The 13,584-nt window shown below is 59.2% G+C and overlaps 3 protein-coding genes across 4 annotated transcripts in view; 2 read left to right on the top strand and 1 right to left on the bottom strand.

The window, feature by feature from the left end:
• The first annotated feature begins 2,012 nt into the window (after positions 1-2,012).
• KLF1 (KLF transcription factor 1) lies at positions 2,013-5,816 on the top strand. The gene is made up of 3 exons (XM_006730550.2): positions 2,013-2,333; positions 3,126-3,963; positions 5,156-5,816. Exons 1-3 carry the CDS (start codon positions 2,247-2,249, stop codon positions 5,329-5,331), a joined length of 1,101 nt encoding a protein of 366 aa, XP_006730613.1. The 5' UTR covers positions 2,013-2,246; the 3' UTR covers positions 5,332-5,816.
• Positions 5,817-6,438: 622 nt separating this feature from the next.
• Positions 6,439-8,968, top strand: DNASE2 (deoxyribonuclease 2, lysosomal). Its single transcript, XM_006730549.3, has 6 exons — positions 6,439-6,778; positions 6,898-7,075; positions 7,165-7,243; positions 7,562-7,726; positions 7,816-8,013; positions 8,419-8,968. The coding sequence occupies exons 1-6, from the start codon at positions 6,684-6,686 to the stop codon at positions 8,775-8,777; spliced, it is 1,074 nt and encodes a 357-aa protein (XP_006730612.2). The 5' UTR covers positions 6,439-6,683; the 3' UTR covers positions 8,778-8,968.
• Positions 8,969-9,421: 453 nt separating this feature from the next.
• Positions 9,422-13,584, bottom strand: part of MAST1 (microtubule associated serine/threonine kinase 1) — a 29,138-nt gene continuing 24,975 nt past the window's right edge. For both annotated transcript variants that reach the window (XM_081813419.1, XM_081813410.1), the window contains 6 exons: positions 13,113-13,319; positions 12,670-12,899; positions 12,235-12,357; positions 11,981-12,117; positions 10,890-11,077; positions 9,422-10,786 (listed from right to left, as the gene is read on the bottom strand). In XM_081813419.1, coding sequence (XP_081669545.1) covers positions 9,534-10,786; positions 10,890-11,077; positions 11,981-12,117; positions 12,235-12,357; positions 12,670-12,899; positions 13,113-13,319 — 2,138 coding nt within the window. In that variant the 3' untranslated portion in view covers positions 9,422-9,533. The remainder of the gene's footprint in view (positions 10,787-10,889; positions 11,078-11,980; positions 12,118-12,234; positions 12,358-12,669; positions 12,900-13,112; positions 13,320-13,584) is intronic.

The following is a 13,584-nucleotide window of genomic DNA, read 5'->3' as shown; positions in this document are numbered from 1 at the left end:
CATGACCCAAGCCGAAGGCAGACGCTTAACAACTGAGCCACCCAGGTGCCTCCATAAATGAACCATTTTAAAGTGAAAAATTCACTGGCATGTAGCACATTCACGATGTTGTGCAACCACCACCTCTAATTCCAGAACATTTCCATCACCCCAAAAGGAGACCTTGTACCCATTAGCAGTCACTCCCCATTCCTCCTCCCCCTGCCCCCTGGCAGCCACTAATCTTTATGTCTGTTTTTTTTTTTTAAGATTTTATCTATTTATTTATCAGAGAGAGCACAAGCCAGGGGAGTGAGGCAGAGGGAGAAGCAGGCTCCCCGCTGAGCGAGGAGCCCGATGTGGGGCTCCATCCCAGGACCCACAGATCATGACCCGAGCCAAAGGCAGACGCTTAACCAACTGAGCCACCCAGGCGTCCCTGACTACCTGTTTTCAATTCTTTGGGATATAAAGCTAGGAGTGGAATTGCTGGGTCATATGGTAACTCTTGTCCAACTTTTGAATTGTTTAACTTTTGGAAGAATCATCAGACTTTTCCACAGTAGCTGCATTTTCCATTCCCACCAGCAGTTTACGGGGTTCCAATTTCTCTCTACATGGCCATCTTAGTGGGTGCATTGAGCTGGCTTTTATATTACTTGCTTCCCCGCTCCCTTTGTGGCACATGATAATATTTTGCCTTTTTGTGCGATGCGTTTGTGATGCACCAACTCTGATTGTGGGTTTGTGGTAATGTGTCTACATCTGGGCAGGGTTGTGCGCTTTTCACTATCAGAGTGTTAGATTCCACGTTGGCAGGGTTGTCTTTGACTGGCCGTGCCCCCTATGGTTGGGCATTGGTGGCTGTGCAATTGCGTGAGCACTTACAAACCGTGACAGTGACAGGGGGCCTGAATATGTAAGGTGGTAGGTTTTCTACAGTGCCATGAATGGTTGTGTCTGATGTATAGGTGTGTGCATTACTGCATCATCGTGGGTTTGTGAGTGGTTGTGTGTTCCCGTGTGTTTCTGCAACAGTGTGTGATTGTGGCAGTAGGTACTGTGTCTGAGAGACCGTGTGACCACATCACTGTGTAACCAATGCAGTGTATAGCTGTGTTTTTGTGCCTGGGAATTGGGTGTCTGTGCAGGGCCTACATGACAGGCAGACGCACAGTTCCGTGTGCAGGGACTATATGGGGCCAGGAATCTGTGTCGCTATGTAACTGCCGACTGTGCGTGGATATGACCGTGAACTAGGTGTCTATGACGTGTCTGTAGCATCCACCCGGGTTCCCAGGGCACAACAGTGGAGGTGCCTGGTGTAGAAGCTTGGATCCCCGCCCCCCCATGTGGGGCAGCAATCAGAGAGCAGCCAGGCCTAGAGCAGGGGCTGCTGAGGGTCTCCTGCGCATCCTCAGGTACTTCCTGTGGCCTGATCCGACCGTCCGATTTCACCCCGCAGAGGGGGTCACTTCCTCCACCCCGGCCCCATCACACCAGAGCAACTGTGGTCACAGCAGCATCCCCCCCATACACAGCCCAACTCCACGCAGCACCCCCCAGAGGGTCCATGGTCGACAGCAGGCGGCTGATTGGGAGGGGCTCCTCCTGGCACTGGGCTCAGGCCCTGCGAACTCACAATCCAGGCAATTTGAAACCAACCCACCGTGAAGCCCCAGCCCCCAACCCTCCCACTCATCAGGAACAGAGCTTCGGCTGTTCTGGGCCCCCACCTGATAGCAGGCTCCAACATCTGGGGTGTCTGATAATGCTTGGCTTGGCAGGGACTTCATGCCAAGTCCCGCCATCAGCACGGTTGCTGCTGTTTATTGGGGAGGGGGAGAGCTACAGGGGCCCGGTCACAGGAAACGGTGTCTCAAAGCCCCTTCTCAGGATCCCCATTCTGTCTGTTACCCCTTCTATAGGAAGATAACTAAGAGTAGGGCACCAAGTCTATCCTTTTGTGGGGACTCAGTGCCTCGCTTTATCCAACACCTGAACCCTCAACCTCTGAGCCCCCAGCCCCTGAACCTCTGACTTGGCTTTATATATGGGGTCAGTCCTTAAGGCCCAGCCCTTAAACAGGCTGAGATGAGGTCTCTTCCTCAGAAACAGTGACCCCCGCCTTGCCTGCCTCTTATCAGGGGCTGCAGCCAATCAGCTGAGGGCAGAGAGGAGCCCTCCAAGGGGCCATTGGTGTCTCAGAGCCCACGAGGCCACGGAGGGAGAGGAGGCCTGAGGCCCAGGGTGGGCACCAGCCGGCCATGGCTGCAGCTGAGACCGCCTTGCCCTCCATCAGCACGCTGACCACCCTGGGCCCCTTCCTGGACACACAGGAGGACTTTCTCAAGGTGGGGCCAGGTGGGGTGTAGGTGGGCTGGCTAGGGTCCTGGGCTGTGGTTAGAGCTTGGGGGGGGGGTGTCTAGTCTGCATCTTGCTCTGCATCTTACCCAAGGCTGGGGGTCCTCAGTCCAGGCTAGGAGTCTGAACTTGGTCTAAGGACCTATTCTTGTCATATAAGACTGAGGCTTGGAGGGGCACCTGGCTGGCTCAGTAGGTAGAACATGCAACTCTTGATCTCAGGGTCGTGAGTTCAAGCCCCATGTTGGGCATAGAGCTTACTTTGGGGGGGGAAAAAAAAGGAAAGGAAAGGAAAGAAAGAAAGAAAGAAAAGAAAAAAGAACCTGAGGTTTGAAGCTGAACACTGCAGCAGTCCACAGTAAGACAACCCTAGATATCGGGGGAAATAGCAAATGCAGGAATTTAATCTTGGGAATTAATTTTTGGGGGGACAGGGAAGGAGAGGGAGAGCCTGGGGAAACTGAGGCAAGGCTGCCCCCCACCCAGCCTTCCATGCCTAGCTCTGCCCCCCTTCCCCCATGCCTGAGTGTGGCTCCAGATAATGTCAGTCTTATCTTGGGTCTCCAGCCAGACCCATCGACCTCTGTCCCCGGACTTGGGGGGGGCTGGAGGGAGTGTGCAGTGTAAGGGAGGGGGACAGACTGACATGACGGACAAGCAACCAAGACCCCTTTCCAGAGCCTCTGGCCAGCCTGCCCCCATCAGGGCATCCAGCCCCTTCCATCTCTGGGCAGGGTACCCTGGTGTCCACGGAAGCCTCACGCTACCGGGTCCCTCCCCAGTGGTGGCGCTCTGAGGAGGTGCAGGACTTGGGTCCGGGTCCCCCTGATCCCACCGGGCTGCCCCTCCACGTGAGGCCGGAGTTGCAGGACGCGCCCAGGGAGGACGAAGACGGCGAGAGGGACTCGGCCACTGCCTGGGATCTGGATCTCCTTCTCACCAATTTCTCGTGCCCAGAGCCGGGCGGCGCGCCCCAAACCTGCGCTTTGGCGCCAGGCGAGTGCCCCGGGGTGCAATTCCCGCCGCCGCCGCCGCCGCCACCCGAGACTCCCAGCCCGTATGTGGGCGGCCCGGGGCTGGTGGCTGGGCTCTTGGGTCCCGAGGAGCACCCGGGCTGGGCACGCCCGGCCCCAAGAGCCCCGGCCCCGGACGCCTTCGCGGGCTCAGCCCTGGGCCCAGCCCCCGAGCCCAAGGCACTGCCGCTGCAGCCGGTGTACCCCGGGCCAGGTGCGGGCTCCTCCGGCAGCTACTTCTCGAGGACCGCGCTTTCAGTGCCCACGGCGCCAGGCGCCCCCTACGGGCTGCTGTCCGGGTACCCAGCGCTGTACCCGGTGCCGCAGTACCAAGGGCACTTCCAGCTCTTCCGCGGGCTCCCGGCGCCTGCGCCCGGCCCCACATCACCCCCTTCTTTCTTGAGTTGTCTGGGACCCGGGACGGCGGGTGCGGGACTCCGAGGGACCGCAGGAGACCCAGGAGGGATCGCGGACGCGGCGCCATCCAAACGCAGCCGGCGATCGTGGGCGCGCAAGAGGCAGGCGGCGCACACATGCACGCACCCGGGCTGTGGGAAGAGCTACACCAAGAGCTCGCACCTAAAGGCTCACCTGCGCACGCACACAGGTGAGCGAGCGGGGCGCGGGGCTGGAGGATGGGCCTCAGGACCAGGGAATGGCTGGGGAGCTGGAAAACCCGAGCAAGTGGCGGAGCTAAAGCAGAATTTCGGAGCCAAGGGCAGGGCAGAGGGAGCTGGGAGCCGGCCTGGGACCCCGGGAGCCGGGTGGGGGCACGGAGACAACCTGGGGAACCTGAGGAGCGTCTCAGGGAAGAGACGCGTAAGACCTGGGCAGGGGAAGGGCTAAAGAGCAGAAAGCCTGGCAAGTGACAAAGGGGGCGGGCTAGAGGAGGGACTGCGGAGAAGGGACAAGCTTGGAATGCCAGGGGCGGGGTCAAAGACAGAGGGTTCAGGTGCGGGGCCAACCGAGAGCGGAGTTAGCCGCCGGGAGTATAAAGCGTGGGTTGCTTGCCGGGGAGGCGGAGCCAGACTGTAGGGGGCGTGGCCGCACTCAGGAGGAGAGGCAGGGCCAGAGTCAGTTTCCGGAGCCCAGAAGCCGAGGCAGGTCCAGGAGGATAGAGGGAATAGAAAGGAGGATGGGCATAGGGGAAGAAAGCTGGGTCCCAGGGATCCTAAGACGGGGCGGGGCTGTGGAATAGAGGCTGGGGGGGAGGAGGAAGGGTGAAGCCTGAATTTAGGAGTCCCCACAGGGCTATGTGTACCTTCCTGCGCAGAGACGCGTGGGGAGAGGCTAGGAGTAGCCTGGGGAGAGAACAATCACCGGGGACTGGGCCTGGATTTCGAAGCCCAAGGGTCAAGGCCGGGGGGTCGGGGGGGGCGGGCAGAATTAGGCAGCAGCTGGAGGGTCCCCAGGGAGGGGCTGGAACACAGGGAGCCAAGCCAAAGGACGAAGATGGGGATGGCTTTAGGACTCCAAGGCAGGGTAATAGGGAACAGTAAATGAAGCCAGTGGGGTAGGGGACACGACTTGGGTCCAGGAAATGAGAACGGGTTTGGCGCCAAATGCAGGTACAGAGGGGTTGAGGTCGCAGAGGCAGGACGTGGGTGCAGAATCAGGGCCTTCCCCTGAGAGTTGAGCGCCTCCCTACATTTTGCGTGCTGGGGCGCCTCACTTGCCTCACCCCAGTACGGACCAAGGCTGAGCAAAGGAGTGCGACCAGATAGATGCAGAGGCAGACCGGGGAGGGGTGGGGCGGATAGTGGCGCTCAAGGCTTCCTCATCCCCCACCCATCCCCCAGGGGAGAAGCCCTACGCCTGCACGTGGGACGGCTGTGGCTGGAGGTTCGCGCGCTCGGACGAACTGACCCGCCACTACCGGAAGCACACTGGACAGCGCCCCTTCCGCTGCCAGCTCTGCCCGCGCGCTTTTTCACGCTCCGATCACCTGGCCCTGCACATGAAGCGTCATCTTTGAGCCCTGCCCCAACACTTGGACCCGTCCTGGGGATTGGGGATGGAACAAGAGCAGATCCACACAGGGTGGTTTTCCCTCGGACGGGCCCTCTCCTGGATTCGCGGCCCCACAGATCCACCCAAAGATCAAGGACTGGCCCATAGACAGACTGGGGGAGCCTCCAACCCAAGCTCCCACACGTCCTCAGCCACAGAGCTACACAGATACAGCAAGACAGAGAGACCTCCAAATAAACGGACTCAGTTGGACACTCAGACATTTCGGACAGAGAGACAGACCCTCAGAGAGCTGGACCCTCAGACCAGCTTACAAGAGGCCCTGGGCAGTGGGAGTGGTTGTGGGGTGAGGCTTCCCAAAGACCCTGGGCCTAGAAGGGGGCTTCACACCTTGACTAATGAAGCTCTGCATAGTGGCTGGATCTGCTGTGAATGGTTATGGGTCCTGTACCAATGCCCCTCCCAGATAAAGGTTCAGCGTTGGCCTGACTTTGTGGGTTTTGGCTGCTGGAAGATGGGAGGAAGTTTACTCTCAGGGGTGAGTTTGGGGGGCCATACACACCTTCACACCCTCATGTAAACTTCAGCGACCCCTCTTGGCACTGGAGGCTTTGCCGCCCCTCCCGGTCACACCCCCAGATTAGCCTAAATCGTCCTTGTCTCCTGCCTTGAACCCCAGGTACATTCACTGGGACCGTCTCCCTCGGTCCCCAGCCCTCAGCCTGGCCCCATCACCCTCCACCGTGACCCGATCCAAAATATTCCCTTAAATAGCTACCTCAGGGGGCCCCAGGAAAACATGTGGAATAAAAAGGGGGAGGATCAGGAGCACAAGCGCCCCTTAAAAGAGCAAAATTCACAAGAGTTAGACCTCAGGTTGTAAGACAGGAAAGGAAAAAATCCAAATCTGCGTTTGACCCAGGAGCCGGAGCCGCGGGGTGCTAACGGAAGAGAGCGGTTTGAGACTAGCCACAGTAGAAAGAGACGGAGGCGGGGCCTAGCGGAGCGATGTGAGCTATGATTGGCCAGGAAAGGAGTCGGAGGCGGGAGAGGGGTCATGGGAGGCGTGGCCTGAGCCGGACGGGTGGGTGGAGTATATCAAGAGTTGAGTCCGCCGGAAGCGCGTGCAGGTGCCCGAGGGGAGTGACGGTCAGAAAGGAAGCCCCGCCCCCAGAGGGCCCCGAACTGACTTTCAAATTTCAGCTTCTCTGTCTCGCGGGCAGTCTCCATCCTCGTGAGGTTCCGGCTGGGGTTCCCACGCCTGTCTGGGGAAGTGAAAGTCGACTAGGGACCGGCCCGGCCCAGCTCGTGACCTGGCGACCCGGGCCCCAACACAGATTCCTGGACCCAAGCGCCATGGCCACGCTGAGCCCGATGCTCCTGGCCGCGCTGCTGTGGGTGCCAGTAAGGACCCTGACCTGCTACGGGGACTCGGGGCAGCCTGTGGACTGGTGAGTGCGCAGGCGCCGACCATCCCCCGAGGTTGGCCTGGGGGGTGCACCGCAACTGGGTGAAGCCTGGGGTTCCCTCTCTTCCCCTCCCTCCATTTCTCCCATTCCTCAACTTCAAGGTTCGTCGTTTACAAGCTGCCAGCCCAGAGCGGGCCCGGGAAAGCGGCGCAGAGCGGACTGCGATACAAGTACATGGATAAGGACTCAGGGGGCTGGCGCGACGGCGCGGGGTCCATCAACAGCTCGGCGGGGGCCGTGGGCCGCAGCCTGCTGCCGCTGTACCAGAACGCCAGCCAGGTGAAGGGGCTCCTGGGCTGAACCTGGGATGAGACTCTAGGGCCCAGCCTGGAGGGAAATTTAAAGTTGCCCCATCCATCTCCCCCCAGCTCGCCTTCCTGCTATACAATGACCAGCCACCTAAACCCAGTAGGGCTCAGGACTTGTCCAGCCGGGGGCACACAAAGGGTGAGTCCCGGATTGGGGCTGGGGAAGGGCTCTGGTTTTCCTATGCATTTTCCCTAGCTAACCCCTGCCCTGCCCAGGGATGGGGTGGTGGTGGGGGGGGGTGCTCTGTCAGACTCTGGACATCTGCTTCCTCATTATACTAATATTGTTTTTCTTCTTGATTATGAGAATTGACAGCTGCAGAAACTGAGCTCAGCAGTGGTGTCGACACTGTCCACACCTTCTCCAGGCCCCTGGCAAATGGAGGGTGTTCCTGGTGGCATACGTGCTTGTTGGGATGCCTTGAGCAGTCCTTCTGATCCCTGTCTTCTGGTTCAGGTGTGCTGCTCCTGGACCAAGAAGGGGGCTTCTGGCTGGTCCACAGTGTTCCACGGTTCCCTCCACCCGCCTCCTCCACTGCATACAGCTGGCCTTTTAATGCCCAAACCTATGGGCAGACCCTGCTCTGTGTGTCTTTTCCCCTCACTCAGTTCTGGAAGATTGGTGAGTGTGGACAGGGAGGCAAAGTGAATCCCTGATTCCCAGGCCAGAATGTGGAACAGTCCTCTGTTTTCTCCACCCTTGTCCTCCAGGCAGACAGCTGACCTACACCTACCCCCTAGTGTATGACCACAAGCTAGATGTGGCCTTCGCTCAGAAAGTCCCCTACCTGGAGGATGCGGTCAAGGGCCACCATGTTCTCCATGGCCCCTGGAACAGCAGTGTAACACTCACATCCAAGGCAGGGGACACATTCCAGAGCTTTGCCAAATTTGGAAAGTTTGGAGATGGTGAGTCCTGAGACTGAGGGTTGCAAAGCTCTTTTTCTGCAGAGGGGGCGCCTGGTGTGTCCATGGCTAAGGGCAGGTCAGGAATAAGGACTAGGACTCTTTGAGAGCCACAAGCAAATGAGAGGTAGGTAACAGACTTGGGTTCACATATTGGTTTCTGGCTATGTGATGTGTGACTCAACCAGAGCCTCAGTTTAACCCATCTGAGAAATGGGGACACCGATATCTACTTTAAAGGATTGCTATGAATGAAATGATGCATGTAAAGCATTTGGTAAGGGCTATTAGTTTTTGTCATTCCCTGTGTTTCCAGGAATTGACAACTGAGGAAACTAAGCTCAGAAAGGGGAAGGGGCCCTAGCAGTGACCCTGACCCTGCCCATGCCCTTTTTCCATCCTCCACAGATCTGTACTCTGGCTGGTTGGCAGAAGCCCTTGGCAGTAACCTGCAGGTCCAATTCTGGCAAAACTCTCATGGCATCCTACCCTCTAACTGCTCCAGGGTCCAGCATGTGCTGGACGTGACCCAGATAGCTTTCCCTGAGCCAGCTGGACCAGCCTTCAGTGCCACAGAAGACCACTCCAAGTGGTGTGTAGCCCCAGGAGGGCCCTGGGCCTGTGTGGGTGACATGAATCGGAACCTCAGAGAGGAGCAGCGGGGTGGGGGCACATTATGTGCCCAGCTACCAGCCCTCTGGAAGGCCTTCCAGCCTCTGGTGAAGGCCTGGAAGCCCTGTGGGGAGAACAGAACCTTCTCTCCATGAAGCCCAGCAGAGCATGTAAGAGCTAAGGCTCAGAAGCCAGTTGGGACTTCAGCTTGAACCCCAGTTTAATGCCTAATTGTGTGACCTTAATGATGTGCCTTAACTTGTGACTCAGTCTACTCATCTGCAAAATGAGAATCACAATACCTGATTCAGGACTGTTGAGAAATAAAAGGAAATTGGTGGATGGATGGGGCTGTTAACCTTTTTTCTTCAAGTGGACACTGGGACTCCAGACAACATTACAGCCCTTCTCTCCCTGACGGTCTGGGGACAGCTGGTATATAAATGAGACCCAGGGGCGCCTGGGTGGCTCAGTTGGTTAAGCGACTGCCTTCGGCTCAGGTCATGATCCTGGGGTCCTGGGATCGAGCCCTGCATCAGGCTCCCTGCTCAGCGGGAAGCCTGCTTCTCCCTCTCCCACTCCCCCTACTTGTGTTCCCTCTCACGCTGTCTCTCTCTCTGTCAATTAAATAAATAAATAAAATCTTTAAAAATAAATAATAAATAAAATAAATAAATAAATGAGACCCAAAGTGGGACCACAAGGAAGGGTCCACCCAAGACTCACCTCCTTTCTCGATGGTAATCAGACCTCAAGACGCACACAGGCAAGGGGGCAGAAACACAATGTCTTGCCCGGCCAGGGGAGGTGGGGTGAGCCGCAGAAAGCTCACACAGCACAGACACACTTTATTTATATGTGTACATATGTATACAGGTGGCTGTACAGAGCAGGGCCAGCGGCCCCCTCGGCTATGGGCCTGGGGGCGTGGGGCAGGGTGCACCTTTTTTGGTCAGGCCTGCTGGGGGTACAGCTTCAGCAGGGCACCGGGAGGTCAGCCCCACCTCAGGCTTGGTGGCTGGGACCAAGGGGGAAGTGGGTAGGACTGGGGGCCCTGCACTGCTGGGCGCATTCTTTGTGGGGGCTGGGGAGGGGGTCTGGGGTTCTGGAGAGAGTTTGGGGGAGGTGGGCTTGGAGCGAGGCCCGCTCAGCGTGGTCCGCTCCTCCACCACCTCTAGCACCCAGCACTCCCGACCCCGGGGGACCTCAGGTGCGGGAGGCGCCAGGGACGTGGATTCCTGCAACCCTTTGGAGTCTGCACCAGGAAGCTGGGGCGTCCCGGCCTTGGCCCCGGGACGCACAGGCTCTACGACAATTGGCACCAGGGGTGTGCCTGCCTCACCCGAGCTGCTGCGCCTGCCGGTCTCGTGTTCCTGCACTGGGCTCAGCGCGGCCTTTGCCACAGCCCTGGCCACCCCACCTGCTCCATCCTCTGTCTGCACGCTCTGGTGCCGTGTGCCGCTGGTGTCCAGGGTCCGGCCCCCGGGGGTCGTCACACGGGGTGGGGTGCAGGCCTCGGCACCACCCGGAGACTCCTTCTCCTTACTGGACGCCGGCGGCCTGGGGGCGCCCTCGGGCAGCAGCGGGTCCGCGCCCAAGCTCAGGGGCGACTCTTGGCGGCCCAGGCGACGGACGGCGACCTGCCTAGGTGTGCCAGGACCCTCGATGGGGGGCGTCTCGCCGTCAGACTCGGCGAGGCTATGCAGCGCCAGCTCGCCGTGGAAGTCCTTGCGGAAATCCGGGTGGCCCACCTCGAGGCTGTGTTTGCGCAGCGCGCCCTTCTTGTCGGCGCCCAGCGAGGCTCCCAGCTTCTCTGCCGACTGCACGCGTTTGAGGAGCGGCGAGCGCGGGGGCTCGGCACTCTTGGGGCGCGGGCGCACCACCGGCGGGGACGAGTGCAGCTTCGCAGGGAAGCTCTGCGTCGTGTGCGAGCTGCCCACCGTGTGGCCCGGCAGCGGCGGCGGCGACGCCTGTGTCGGGGACGGCGTGTGTGCCAGCGGCGACAGCGGGATGTTGCCGGCCGACTTGCAGCGCGCGGAGCGGTACTGGCGGTGCAATTTCGGCGACAGGCCGTGCAGCGTGCTGGGCCGGATGTGGTGCGACGCCGACGACGCTGGCGAGTTGGGCGTGCTCGAGGCCGGCGAGCTGCTCTGGGAGGAGGCGCCTGCGGGTGGGCGAGAGGGGCTGTTGCGTGCCGGGGGCACAGCCAGGGCACAGCCCCGCCACCCTGCGCCGCTCGGCCCGCCGCGCGCAGGCGCAGAGCGTACCTAGGTAGGCGGAGTCGGGCGTGGAGCGGTAGCTGTGCGTAGGCGAGCGTGCGGGCAGCCCGTGCGTGGGCGAGCCCGGGAGGCTGTCGCTGGACGACAGCGACCGGTTCAGCGACGACAGCGAGCGGCTAGTGTGCAGCAGGTTTGACTGCTTTGTGATCTTGCGGAAGAGGGAGCTGCGCTTCTTGCTGGGGGACAAAGAGGGGGCCACCTACCCTTCACCAAGTTCCAGAACGCCTGGCTTCTTCCACTTTAGGGCCGCACATCCACCCCTGGGGACCGATCACCCCTCCTGGCCCCTCCCTCTCCAGCTGCCACCTACCTATCAAAACCGAAAGAACTTTTCCTAACTCTGGTCCTATTTGGCTCCTCCCCATCTCAGGCCCCCATTCCTTTCTGGCCGTTCCCAGCCCAAGCGAGAACACCCATCCACACCGAACCAACTTTTCCCGGCCCCGCCCACCTCTCTAGCCCCTCCCTCTCCAGCTGCCACCCACCTAACAGGGCAGGAAGAAATTCACCTGACTCAGTTTTGTCTGGCTCCTCTCACTCAGATCCCCCACTCAACGACTTGTCCAGGCCAAAACGCCAAACCCTCTGATCTAAACACAAGTCTCCTGGCCCCACCCACCTCTCCTAGCTCCCCCTACCCCTAAGGGAAGAAATTATTTCAGTCGGCCCAGTCTTGCCTAGGGGGCTCATTTCACATAGAAATCCCTTCTCCTAGCCCCCCCGCCCCCAGCCGCCTAAATATATCCAACAGGTTAGGACCGGCTCCCGGACAGCACCCTCTCTAATAGACAAGTGCTGGCCCTGCCCACCTCCCAAGACACCTCCCACAAGGTTTTTCTCCCAGCCTAGAAACCTGGCACAGCTTCCTTTCCTGGGTTCTCGCACTCTCCCAGCCCTTCTCACTCTGTCCTCTTGTTTTTGTTCGATGGCCCGGCCGGCCATTTTTCCTGGGCACGTCCCTTCTCCGGTCCTCACCACCTCCCACCTTAGCCCCGCCCACTGCTCAAACAACACAGAACCACAAGTGTTCCCTCAGCTTGCTGTTTATAGGCCTGCCAACTGCACTTGACCCCACTCACCTCTCCTGACCCTCCTTGGCAGAGGGCCGCTTGTTCCTCCTAGCCATTTTGGCTTTGTAGCTGCTGCGCCGTGCGGGGCCAATGCGAATGGAGGTATTTTCGAAGGGCGTTGTAGTCACCGCTACCTTATTGCCGCTCTAGGGGAAGAAAGGGGAGAAATGCCCTGGGGGAGGCTGCTCAGGCAGCTCCAGTTCCCCAGGATCTCTCAACCCTCCCTGGCCCTCCCTGCACGGGGCTCCCGCCCTTGCACTCACCTTAAGGATCAGCTCAACGACCTCAGGATGCACCATGCCATGCACAGGCTCCCCGTTCACGTGGGTGATGAGATCACCAGCACAAAGCCCGGCCTCCTGGGCTGGGCCTCCCTCTTCCACGTGCTGGGGACAAGACACCCCACAGGGGTAGAGTCACAGGATTGGTAACAAAGAAAGCTCCCTGAGCTTCTGTGCCAGACGCCTAACTCTGCATGCACAGCAATCCTCATAACACCTAATGAAACAGTAATCATCCTCCCCATTTTACAAATGAAGAAACCGAGGCTCAGAAAGGGAAGTGAGAGCACAGGTCACAGAGGACTCTTATCCAGGTCCTGGTTCTACAATTTGAGCTGTCCCTCATCCCTGGAGGTCCTTCTTTCCCCTCCACCCACCCCCCACCTCCGGACATAGACTCCAAGCATGTGTGCTCACCCAGACAATGTGATGGACACTGTAGACATCCGAGTCACCCATGTAGACCCGAATGGCACGCAGTGTGAAGCCGTACTTCTTGCCAGAGCGTTGGATGGTGATAGGGGAGCGGAGTCCACTGACAGCCGGTGAGTAGTCCCGGCTGGGTGAGGAGTCCCGTGAGGATGGGTTAGAGGAGAGAGATCGTGGGGACATGGGACTGGCCAGGGGTGAGCTTCCATGGGGGTCCACTGCAGACAAAGAATCACAATCAGAGATTGGGGCCAACAAGATACATCTCTCCCTGTAGCTGCTCCTCATTCCTCCCAAGTCAAAGCCCCAGGGTTCTCATTGGTCCATCCCAGAGCCAATCATTGTGGACAGGGAAAATACAGTGTTCTCATTGGCCTATCCTGGCACAAATGGAGACAGCCCCTCCCCTGCTACGTGGAGACCGGCGTCACCTGCAGGAATCATGACGGACAAGGCAGTGGCGGAGGCTGACTTGATGACTTTGCCCCCAGTTCGAGAAGGTCTCTTCTCCACTGCGGGGTCTCCTGACAGTTGTTGGTGCCGCGCCCGGCGCAGAACCAGGTCATTGGTGGCCCTCGGGCTGGATGAGTCCCCATCCTTCGAGGCTGGACAGAGGTCACCTGGGCGTGGGCGGTCAGCTGCAACAGAGCAAGTGGGTTAGGGGTCAGTCTAAGGCCACGGACTTCCTGCATGCTGTTCCCTCTGCCTGAAATGCTCTTCCCGCTTCTCTCTCTTACTTGTGAGTTTCACGAAAACAGATAACATATCCATCTAGCACAGCTCCTGATACAGAGGAGTGCTCAAATACATTTGTTGACTGAGCATGGAATATGGGGTGTTCCCCATGTTGATGAGAATCCCCAGGCTGCAGTGTGAAGAGTGGGTGAGCTCTTGCATAAACAG

The sequence above is a fragment of the Leptonychotes weddellii genome, chromosome 1 (genome assembly GCF_054177405.1).
Source record: "Leptonychotes weddellii isolate Sample4059 chromosome 1, ASM5417740v2, whole genome shotgun sequence".
Classification (NCBI taxonomy): Eukaryota; Metazoa; Chordata; class Mammalia; order Carnivora; family Phocidae; genus Leptonychotes; species Leptonychotes weddellii.
This window is presented reverse-complemented; position numbering and strand designations above follow the sequence as displayed.

What these genes read in the sequence shown, in the direction of transcription:
- DNASE2 (XM_006730549.3), top strand. Translation starts at nt 6,684, where the DNA reads ATGGCCACGCTGAGCCCGATGCTCCTGGCCGCGCTGCTGTGGGTGCCA. An exon ending in CAGCCGGGGGCACACAAAGG is followed by an intron (nt 7,244 to 7,561) that starts GTGAGTCCCGGA and finishes CTTCTGGTTCAG; the next exon opens with GTGTGCTGCTCCTGGACCAA. An exon ending in CACTCAGTTCTGGAAGATTG is followed by an intron (nt 7,727 to 7,815) that starts GTGAGTGTGGAC and finishes CTTGTCCTCCAG; the next exon opens with GCAGACAGCTGACCTACACC.
- KLF1 (XM_006730550.2), top strand. Translation starts at nt 2,247, where the DNA reads ATGGCTGCAGCTGAGACCGCCTTGCCCTCCATCAGCACGCTGACCACC. An exon ending in CACAGGAGGACTTTCTCAAG is followed by an intron (nt 2,334 to 3,125) that starts GTGGGGCCAGGT and finishes GTCCCTCCCCAG; the next exon opens with TGGTGGCGCTCTGAGGAGGT. An exon ending in TCACCTGCGCACGCACACAG is followed by an intron (nt 3,964 to 5,155) that starts GTGAGCGAGCGG and finishes CCCATCCCCCAG; the next exon opens with GGGAGAAGCCCTACGCCTGC.